The sequence below is a fragment of the Buteo buteo genome, chromosome 5 (assembly GCF_964188355.1).
Source record: "Buteo buteo chromosome 5, bButBut1.hap1.1, whole genome shotgun sequence".
Taxonomy (NCBI): domain Eukaryota; kingdom Metazoa; phylum Chordata; class Aves; order Accipitriformes; family Accipitridae; genus Buteo; species Buteo buteo.
Window position 1 is genome coordinate 24,773,396 of NC_134175.1, and position 11,616 is coordinate 24,785,011.

An 11,616-nucleotide genomic window follows, 5' to 3' on the forward strand; every position below is an offset into this window, starting at 1 on the left:
CATGCTTACTTATACACTAATTTGATACAGCATTAATAATTACATGAAGTTGGAATATTATGACTAAGCCGTTTAATCAAAAGACAAAAATACTATTTTTTATTAAACACCACAATGAATCTTCAGGTATGTCACAAAAACTATATAGTTCTAGCTAGTTTACAACATAACATGAAAGTTAGCCTTTACAGCCCACAAGGCCTACAATTTTGTTCTCCTTTGGAAATTTTTCCACAAAGGATAAATTCTTTATGTTCCTCTTCCATTCTTGCACTACACAGAGCAGCACTGATTTTCATCTTATTTCTCAGCAAAGTTACCCATCATCTTTGATACACCCCTTCAATATAATTTTTTTAAAAATTTCTAAAAGTTGCTAAAGTGACTAAAATCAGCTGTAATGTTTCCTGTGTTAGTCAATCATTCTTTGCCCCCAGAATTATCATCTCTCTTTCAACAGGGTCACAGAGCTTTGTTGTCAAGCTTCTTTATAAAAAGTGTGGAGTTACAAAATATTTTAAAGATCTTTAGTATCATTAAACAATCTCTTACCTAAATCCTGGGGTTTTTTTCTATTAAAAAATACACTAGCTTTAAACAAGAATTTTAAAAATAATATTCCTAGGTGATATCTAAAATATTATGGAAGCAAGCCAGTATCAAGCTTTCTCTCTGTGACATTTTTTGGTAAATTAATATTAACAGTCATCTCACCAGTTCACCAATTCACTGATAACACTGGCCTGGCAAACTCAGTTTACAGCTGCTCTGAATCACCAGAGTGAAAGAGTTTGAGTATAAAGACAAACAGATGACTCAATGGAGAGAATCTCCATCAAGAAAAAATGTGAGAGAATCTGCAAGGATGAAAGCCAGCATATATACTAAAAAAAAAGCACAGAACCTCAGTGTAAATGCATGCCTAGTAGGAGAGGCTTTTCAGCCCCTGCTCCGCTTTTTTTGCACAATGAAACCAAGGAACAAGTGTCACAAGGTGCTTGAAAAGCACCTGTCTGACAAAAACCTCATGTTTTCAACTTGCACATGTATGTATTTAATTTTTCAAAAAAGCATGAAAATTTTTTGCAGGAAAAGAGTTGCAATTAGTTTTATCCCATAAAGATTCCACTTAAGAGTTACAGGTGCTACTGCTTTGAGTCTCCTCCACATGTAACATTTACCTAAAATTAGGCGTCTTCATATACATGCCACAAACATGACAATTATTAACTATCTGCAAAGTTTAAAAGAGCATGTACTATGTAGTTGGAAGTTTCAAAATATCTCCTGCTCAAGGATAAACATGGTAATTTTGAGTATACTGCATTTTTACATACAATCCATGAAGATTGAGTCTTTCCTTTAAGATAAGACTACCATTTACTGATCTATGACATAACATTCCTGACATACTTAACATGGCAAAGAGCGGCTGCTCAATCAGGATTTACTCAGTGTAGTATATAATTAATGATGTTTACAAGTTGTTTTAGAAATAATACTAACTACCAGTGATCCCAAACGCTGTACTTAGCCAAGTTGAGAAAAAAGTAATATCAAAAGGGACCATATACTTTTTCCATGGTTAGTTTAGAAATAAAAATACACTCTTTCTTTTCAGTTTGATACAAGTGCAGCATTTCTTCCACTTCTCCTAACAGACTACACATTACTTAAAATGTGTATTCTTTGAAACACTATTTAGAACAAGAGCAGCATCAAAGCTAATCACCTGCAAGAGAGAGACCCGAGTATTTTGTTTCCCACTTCAAATTTTTTTTTTTTTGTCCCTACTATTCTTCTGACTGCCAATTCCAAACCAACTAAATAAGCCAAACTCTTAAATCTCTCTCCTTTCAAGAAGATCCAAGCTACTTAAGTGATCAAGAAAATGCTTAAGTGTGGAGGATGACATACCACCTCGAATAATAAAACACACTTCAAAAGCAATCACGGTATACTGAAACACACCAAAATCCTGAAAGTTCAGCACAAGACATCACAGATACTAAAAATATACATGTATTAAAAAAACCCTGGATAACCTCAAGATCAGAAATTCCCATCAAGGGCTATTAAATCCAGAAGACAAGTTCTGGTTCCCAGAAGATCCTGAGCTACAATTTGCTGGAGTCTGGGAGACCAGTCTAGGAAGTAGCACCCCATGACTGTTATGCTCCTATATTCCACCCTAGGCATCTGCTACTGATTGCTCTCAGGGACAGCTAGATGGACATCTACTCTGATCTTCTATAGCCTTTCTTTTGTCCAATCAAGCCCATTCAATGATACACACGTATCATCCTTTAAGTTTCTAAGCCATCAACCATGTATTCTTTATCCTTCTGCAATTTAAAATTATTTAAATTAACTTTTCTACAATATCATAAGAAAAAGTTTGTCTTGTAGGATTAGATATAATATCATTGCTATTTCTGAAAACAATCGCTTCTGTATATAAAAAGACCACTTGCTATCTATTGCTGTGCCTCACTTAACAGATGCAGCCTGTACACATTAGCAAGTGCTGCAAAGCAGCTGACACTAATCTGCTACCCTGCAGTAGGGCATGTTCTCCACCAAACTCAGCTCAAACCACTGGTTACTGGATTTTAAATCCCTGGAGTTTAGTAAAAACACCATTTTGAATTCAGGTGAACATGATACACCACACTGCAGCAGAATACAGGTTTTGTTAAGCCAGTTTAATAACAGATAACCACCCATGAAAGCCATAAACTAGAAATCAGGTGAAAGTAATGAGACTGAAGTATTTAATCCTGAAAGGAGTCACCAGGTGTTTTAGCTGTTACAACCATCATATATCACCATGATGGTAGGAAGTATTTCAGAAGAGTATCTGTGGAATTTTTATCATGTCACAGTATTTTCTTATCTGCTACTGTGTAATACAATGCCTGAAGTATAATCTGAAATACAGTGTTCTTCTGATTGGCATAGAAATATAAATTCAAACAAGAACATAATGTAGATTAGTATACATTTTGAAGAACCTATATGGGCTAGATATCTTACCACGTCTTTTCATGGGAAAAATATTTAACATCACCTTCTTGTACCACTCGCTACATGCCTATGTTCACATCTGCATGAGTATTCTTTACTTACATAAACAGGAGACCAAGTTCCTTTGTACATGTTTGTTTATTATCTAAAAACCTCTGCAGAGAGGTTCCCACTTTGACAGCTATAAGCTACCCCAACAGCAAAGCTGCAAAATTACATAAAGTTTTTCTGCAGCAGACTTACTGATGATATATAGAGGAGTGGTTTGAAGGAAGATCTGAGTCTAAAATTTTTCCTGCCCCCAAACCCAAATTTTTTATTTTTTTTTTTTTTTGGGGGGGGGGGGGGGCGAATCTTTTTTTCACTGTTCTGGAAGCTCAGATTACTAGCATAGTCACTGTAATAAGAGATTCTTCATACTAGGGACATTCTAAGAGTGCTGCAGCTGCTTGTGCAAAACAGTAGCTCTCAGGGTTTTTTCCAAGCTAAAAATCCATACATAAAGAATTCCAGTTTCTTCCAAATCAGTTATTAGCTTACTGTAAATTTCAAGATAAAAACGGACTAGAGGGCTGTAAGTGGAATCTCAGTTCTACTGATTCATGTCACAACTTGAATGCTTTCACTGTTTTCATTATTGCACTTCAGCATCATTGGTCCATAGTTCACTTCTTCCAGACTTTCAGGAATTTTACAACCATCATCACCAAAAGTAAAGTACTATATTGGTTTTACTTTCATCACAGTAAAACTATGCCAAGTGCAATAATGTGTTATCCCTTCAAAAATACTAAGTTCTGTCACAAGTCTTTAAACAAAAGTAACAGCATTATTTAACTGACTGATAGTACCTATGGGTCTTTTGCTATATTCATACAGATATGATCTCCAAACAACAAGCTCACTGCTTTTAGAAATCTATTTTTGCATATAGTTCTGCTGACTTAACATAATGGCCAAATGCTGCCTCTCTCATTACAGTAGCTGAGCAAGGAGTTTCATCACTCCCATTTCGTAATTAGAAATCTAAGTCAGATTTAGATGGATTTTACACCATTAAAACATTTTTTGATCTAGACCTTCATTCTATTAATAGTACAAGTTTTGTCACAAATCAACGTGACTTACTATATAGTAGTTCCTCACTCTTTTTTTAGCTTGTTTGCATATCCTCAGACTTTATACAGAAGCCATCCTTCTTTAGTGTTCGGAAAACATCTACTATATGGCACATATGCCAAGATAACCTTCCACAATTCACTGGAAATAAAGCAATTCATACCACAACAGCATACATAAGCGTCACAGCAGCATGTAAAAACTCATGCTTAAAACATACTGGGATTTCAGAGAAGTTCCTGTTGATGATTTGTTTCTGGTCTTTAACAATTAACAGTAGAGAGGTTACTTTGTCCCAATTGAACCTCAAGCCTCAAAGGCTGTTCTTTGGAAGAATGGTTGTCAGCATGTGAACAAAGGCTCAGGCCTACACTGAAAGCAATCCTAGTGTTGCTCTTTTAACCCCAGAGACCAGAACCCACCACGCTCTCCCAACATGACAATACTTAGATACCCGTCCGTAGTGACACTGGCCTCTAAAATCATATCCCTCTCGGGGTTTTGTTCATAAGATTCTACAAAGTAGTGCATCCATATCTTGGACCGCTTTCCTGCAGTACCCAGCTTTCCACAAATGCTAGAAAACCTATGAACATTTTTTTTTTTTTTTTTAATTTCAGAACAAGGCCTAACAAGTGCAAGTGTTGCATTACCTAACACTTAGGAACTGAAACCTTTTGTAGGTTATTGCTTGAAGCTCATGAGAGGACCCAGAAACATATTTAAAAAAAAAAAGGGGGGGGGGGGATTTACAAAGTTTTAGAAGTATCATGACCCACATTTCAGCTAGGAAACCAAGATGTAGATCTACTCGATGAGAAGCTGGCATAAGGCAGATGGCCTTCTACTCCCAGAAACCAAAGACAGGAAGACCAATTTGAACCCTCCTTTAAGTAACTACTAAAGACACAGAGTCCAGATAAGCCTTTTGCATTAATATAAATTCAATATAGAATAGAAAAAAAAGTACACAAAATCATCTATTTGCAAGTAGTATAAATTGAAGCTGCTCCTCAGAAAATTCTGAAAAAAAAAATGCAAAGCCAGCTGAAATACTACAAAGATTCTCCAATAGTCTTAAACTCATACACATACGACACATGAAGTTCATTCATTATTTTGATCTGGTTTTATTACACAGGGATTAAAAGTGAAGACCTGGCCTAAAACAGGCAAGGGAAGGGAAGACAGTAATTAATGCACAGGATTTTAATCTGGATTTTAGTAAGAATTCACATGATGTCACCTCTTGAGAGATTAACCACAATCTTTCATCTTTTACAAAACGGGCCTGCTTTTTCTTCAATAACACCCCCTTTGCAATGGCTGTGATACAGTTGTTTTCTTTTCATCTTAAAGATGCTTTCCCTCTCCACTTTCATACACTACATACCGAAGCTGCATAAAGGACTGAGAGACCACTGTATCTCAACCTTTAAAGCAGGGCAACATTGCAGAAAACATAACATTCAGCCTGGCAGGAATATTTTCTTTATATGACAAACAGCTGAGCTGAACAGAAGCACCTGAAGTTTTCACCCCAAGAAAAATAGCTCAAAACTAATTTTTTTTTTTTTTTTTTGGGGGGGGGGACAGACAACTGTCCTCAGTTAAAACTATCACACTTTTTTTTTTTCAGTCATTAGGGTCTGCAAAACAGGTTTCTTAACACCTGCCTCCTCCCCAAAATTACACTAACAGCTTAGAATTATGCATGAAGACATTGCTTCTTTATAACTGCTGAGAATTTATGATTCAGTGATCTAAAAACAGTTAGCAACCATCCAGCAGATACAGTCTTCCTTCATATGCACCTAGTTCAAGCTATTTTCCACTCAAAGTTTGGTAAGGTTGCCCTGAGCTGTGTTTCTCTGGCAATCCTATTATCTTGAGATCACATCCTGTGCTGGGAGATTTTTCCCTCTGCTGGCCACCATAAAGACTTGCTCCTAGACTTTTGTGACAAGTGGTGTCCTATGCAGACTTCCCGCTAGGTCCTTACAATCTTCTATATGCAGTCTGCAAAAATGAATCAAAGCAGTCATCTGGTTCAATAAAGATATTACCAGTTCATTCAAAACGCTACCTCCATCTGCAGAAGTTTAGAAAGACAGAGCCGCAGAACACAGATGACTCAGACCTCTTCAGCAAGTTTAAGGATTCTTGTGAGCTTCTTCAGTGTGTTTTTATAAACAGATGCTCATTTCTGAGCATTTCACACTAAAAATAACTTCAGAAGAACTCAAAACCAGCTAGCCTTAATTTGACTATGAGGAAACAGGTATACAGATTTTAGAGTCTTCAAGCACCAAGTATTTAAAATATGCTTTTTTAGAACACAAAGAGAAAACAGATTATACACTAGAATTCTGTCCACCTTAGAGACAGACCATGTAGTCAAAACTATGGTGAACATTCCTTTTATTCAACAGTGAGAAAAAGCTTCTTAGAAGAATAAGAAGGAATGAGAGAGGTTCTACTAACAGTTTAGATCACATATACCATCTCGTTATGATGGCATTTCACCAAATTCAAAAGGGGATAAAGAGGATCAGTGCTAAGAAAGCAATTTATTATTTAAATTTTTGATTCTCTGATACACTGTTTCCTCCTTCAGCCCTTCATTTCTACATATATTTCATGAAAAAGTTTGCAGACCCTTACTTTTAAGAAGAGACTTTAAAAAAATACTTTAAATCATTTTACATAATCATATTTCTCTAGCTTTACCTCTTTATTCCCATGTGCACACAATTTCTTCCACTCTTCCCCTCTCCTTATAGTGACTCAGCATTTCTGAGGTATTCAGGCCTAATCCCACAAACTATCCATATGGCTTGTATTCTTTCGGCCACTATAATGAAGTTCCACAGAACTATTGAAATAGTAGTCTACTGAATAATATCCATAGTTAGGGAGTATATCCACATCGTATGCTTATAAATGGTGTATTAAGGCTGACAAGAAAATACAGGTTAAAGGATGTATGGTTCCAAGAACAGTAAAAAAAGAAGAAAAAAAAAAGGTATTTTTCTTCCTCAACTGTCCACTGTGTATGTATATAAGGTCATCACATTTGTCTTTGCTTTTTTCATGTGCTAAAAATCAATCCTAAATATAGGTTTCTTTCTTCACCAACTATAAAGGTATTTTGGTTATTTATTTTTATTACCAATATGGGAGACAGCAAAATCTTGCAAGTAGGACTTATTACAATACAGCATTTATTTTTATTCTGGAAAAGGATAAAAGTAGTACTAAAAAATCCCCCACCCAAAACAAAACCCAAAACAAAACAAAACCAAAATCCCTCATGTATCTTTCACAATCCAACTGTATTCTGTTTTCTTTATGGGTTGTTTTCCTTTTACATCCTAGGCAGACTTCTCCCCTCCTCCCCCCAAGTTATTGCTCTACAGAGACAATTATAGTGAATGTTAAACAGAACAAAACTACCAAAATATTTCTTATTATGTTATTGGTAAAATAGATGGAAGGGCAAAGAAATGACTTCATGCAAGGAAAGACACAAGATAGAAGCTGGGGCGGGGCGGGGGGGGGAGGCCTCTATGGTGCTCTGGAAGCAAGACATGCAAAAATCAATCCAGACAAGGAACATAATCAACCCTTTCCTTCAACTAAATGGATCAAAGCAGTAGAATTTTCATGCTAGAAGAATGAAGTCAACATAATGTTACTCTCCATGAAGCCCCAAGCTTAAAGAACCCTTCTGTGGTAAGAACTGCAGCGTTAGCATTCCCTACGTTTAAAAGGGACACAGTGAGTAGAAAGGAGATCCACTTTACACAATACTCAGCAGCAAGCACACCCAAGGAAATCAATACCAATTCTGTCAGCACTGATTTCTGCAGAGCTTTACCCCAACGGGTAGATATAAGGTAGGGCATAGGAAGGATAGGCAACAGTGGCAATGTTCTCGTGGGCAATGCTGGGTAAGTAAAGAGATTGGCAGACGTTCTCCTCTGTGGATTCCCAAGGAAAAACTCATGTAGAAACATGGAGGAAGCACTATTCCCAAAGGCAGGTCTGCAAGCACTTGCAAATCCCTTTCTTCCCACACCCCTCTTCCAAAGAGGACAACAGAACGTCCCTAGTGTTTAAGTTTCTTTAAAGAGTGGTCTCACTTTAAAGGGGTATTAATTCCAAATGTAGCATTCTCTTCAGTAGCCCCAGTTCCCAACAATTGAACAGTTTTTCTGTGCCATCCATAATATATTGCTGTATTCAGATGCATCCAAAGGCACATCCTGGCATCCAAGTTCAATAAGCTAGGAAGCAACCTTTCTTCCTGTTAAAACATCAAAACTATAGAACTATCTCATCCTTTTTTCACAGATTATACAGTCCCTCCATACTAATTCCACATCTGAAACGGCACACAGTCAATATCAACAAAAGCACATATAATGCATAATAAATTCACTTTCTAAAATTTCAAAAGAAATGCAATTCAATAGGTAGGAACGCCATTATAGCTAAGTCCTTCAGTAGTATCATACACACTGATCTGCTTTGCTGTCTCTCTTCAATCTGTCTCTACCATGGCAATCTCTTCCTATACAAACTATCTTTACCTTCACTTCACCATTTTAACCTGAGGGAAGAAGTTAATTTTTTTAAATAAAAATTTATGAAAATAGGATGGAAAGATTTTAAAGGGTGCCTCCTAAGTGATACAGTTTAGAATAGGTTTACTTCTTTATCAAGTTATTTCACAAAACCAAAGTTTGTTCAATCCCATGCAATTTCAGAAAAAAAAAATTACCACCTGCATCTACACAAAATTAAATACTAGATCTTGTCATTAAAAATGAAAAATGCAGGTATTATTTGACAAAAACTGGTAACACTTTACAGTGGTCTTCACTGGTCATACACTGGCAGGAAACCAATACTGCATTTATTAGGTAGTGCATGATACACTCAAAGCCAAGTAACTCATGCTGTAAGTTCAGGTTTCTAAAGAAACTCCCTATGCAGACATTTCTGCAGTCTAGAGCTATTTTGGAAAAAGCATTTTGTTGATGATGGTATACCATAAGTCAAGACACCAGAATCTATGATGCTCAGGCAAGTCAACTTTGCATAATTCCTATTCGTTTTATCTCTAGTTCAGCTTCTGAACCATCCTGAAATTCAAAATAATTATTTTTTAAATTAACACAAGGGAAATTACATTCTTGTTTAATTACATGTCCTCCTTTAATTCCTAAAAATGGTGGTAAAGACCACCATTAAGTCTCCAAGATCTACATCAGCAGCATTATAATGAATATAACATTCACACACAGTTCCACATCACATATTACCATTTTGAAAATTCTGCAGATGAGCCTCTTTTTACCCTACCTTGTCATGTTTCTGCTGGTGCCTTGCCCTAGTATCCAGGATATGGTAAGGGGTTTCAGAGTCTCTGTTGATGTAATAGATTAGTCTTGAAGGCAGTGTAATCTCTTTCTGGATTGCATTGCTGTAGCTGTTATTTTTACTGCTACTGCTTTTATTCTGTTGAAATGTATTCTCTTCATCTGCCAGTACTCCCTCCATACTGCCTGCCGTTTCATTCCAATGCAGGTCTGAGGAAGAAAGATATGTCAACCATAAATTAGATGGCAGAATGTGTTTATTTCCATAAAAAAGCTACACATTTAGCTTGCAGTATTCTAATATTTTACGAATCACTCAAGCAAACAAAGATAGTTTACTCATTGAGCTAGATCCGATTCATTTTTCACACATAAAATGGTTTCAGAAATAACCTTGTTTATTTAAATGCATATACATTTTCATATGCAGTCACGGACTATAAATATTTTAATGCCTCTCAACCTCCAAGAGGAAAAAAAAACCCCAACTTAATGGCTGTGTAGCCTACACCCTCTTTGATATCTAAGTTCTCTTCTCTATTGGAGACACACAGACACAGAAAACGAAATATACATCTACAAAAGTCTAAGAATACTCCCCATTTTCCTAAGGCAAACTGAATTCGGAAGAAGTTTTCTACCTCTCTCTTTTAACTTTGACAAGAGCCTTTTTCTTCGGTGACAGCTTTTCAGATTAAATCCTGTATCCTTCCTCATTAAAATTTCAAGATACAGTCAATCAACAAGCTATGTAACAATAACGGCGATAACATGATGCACAAACTAATTATATTCGGCATTCCACATATCATCTAAATGCAATCAAAAGCAAATAAACAAAAAGCACACACAAAAATCGAACCCCAAACAGATTAGCTTCCCAGTCAGATCCCCGTACACATGCATCCTAACACACACAAAAACCACCTAAGCCTTTTTTGTCGCATACCTCACCAGCGTATTTCTACACAGACCATCCTCTAAAACACTGCAGCACTGGCTTCAGAAGATCAGAGGGGGAAACCTCACATTTCTCACTTTTGTAAGAAGCAAGCCAGCCAAGAAAACATTTTCTGAGCCCCATTTTTCTACACGCCGAAGCAGACACGTACACAAAGCTGGAAGGGGCGGAGAAAGAAATCGTTCAGGAGGAATGGATGTTATGGAGGTTCATCACCCGGGGGGCGGCAGGGGGGCCGGGGGAGAACGGGGACCGAGAAGCAGCAGACACCTCACGCCCACGAACACACGCACAGACACACAACCCGCCATACTCACCGGCGGCCGCTGCAGCCGCGCGGGCCCGGGGGCCGGAGGCGCCGTGGAGGAGCAGGAGCAGCGAGACGAGGCGGCCGAGGAGCGGCAGGAGCGTGGGGCGGCAGGCGGCGGAGGAGGAGCGGCGGCCGCAGCGAGGCTGCCGCGGGGAGATGCTGCCGGGCGGCTTCATGGCTCATAGCGCCCCGGGGCGGCGCGGGGGGCGGCCGGCCGGGGGCTCAGCGCGGCGCCCTCGCCCCCGATGGGCTGCGCCCGGGGGAGGGCGGAGGCGGGGGTGAGGCAGAGCGGCTCCCCGCGGCGGCACCCGCCCGTCTGGCTCCTCTCTCCGCCGTTACGGGAGACCGTTCCCTCAGCGCGAGGGCGGCCGGGCGGGCAGCGGCGCGCGCGCACCTTCCCCTCCGCACCCTCCCCGCCCGCCTTCAGCCGCCAACCCCACGGCGGGCGCAGGCGCGCCGACCTCGTCCCACGGCGGGCGCGTGGGTTGGGGCGGGGCCGCGCGGCCGCTGTCCCTTGTGCTGCTGCCGCCGGCGGGGCGGAGAGCGCGACGCCCCCGCGCCCCTCAGGTGCGCGCCGCGGCAGGGCACGCCGCCCCCCCCTCGCGTGACGGGGTGCTGCCGCCCGCCCCCTCCCCGGGCGCGGTGACCGCCGGCAGCCGGGCGCACAGCTGCCGCCCGGCTCCGGAGCGCGGGGGAGGGCCGCGGCGGCAGGGCCTCGGGCTGCCCTGACGAGTGGTAACGTGCACCTGGGGCGGGCGGAGAGCGAGTAGGCCGCTGCCCGACGGCGCTAACGCAGAGAAACCCGCTCCGAA

The 11,616-nt window shown here is 39.9% G+C and overlaps 1 protein-coding gene across 6 annotated transcripts in view; it reads right to left on the minus strand.

Moving 5' to 3' along the window:
• ADAM23 (ADAM metallopeptidase domain 23) overlaps positions 1 to 11,393 on the minus strand; it is an 83,583-nt gene extending 72,190 nt beyond the window's left edge. For all 6 annotated transcript variants that reach the window (XM_075028211.1, XM_075028210.1, XM_075028212.1 and 3 more), the window contains exons 1-2: positions 10,812 to 11,393; positions 9,517 to 9,743 (exon numbers count right to left, since the gene is read on the minus strand). In XM_075028211.1, the coding sequence (XP_074884312.1) occupies positions 9,517 to 9,743; positions 10,812 to 10,980 (396 nt within the window). In that variant the 5' untranslated portion in view covers positions 10,981 to 11,393. The remainder of the gene's footprint in view (positions 1 to 9,516; positions 9,744 to 10,811) is intronic.
• Between the last annotated feature and the right edge of the window lie 223 nt (positions 11,394 to 11,616).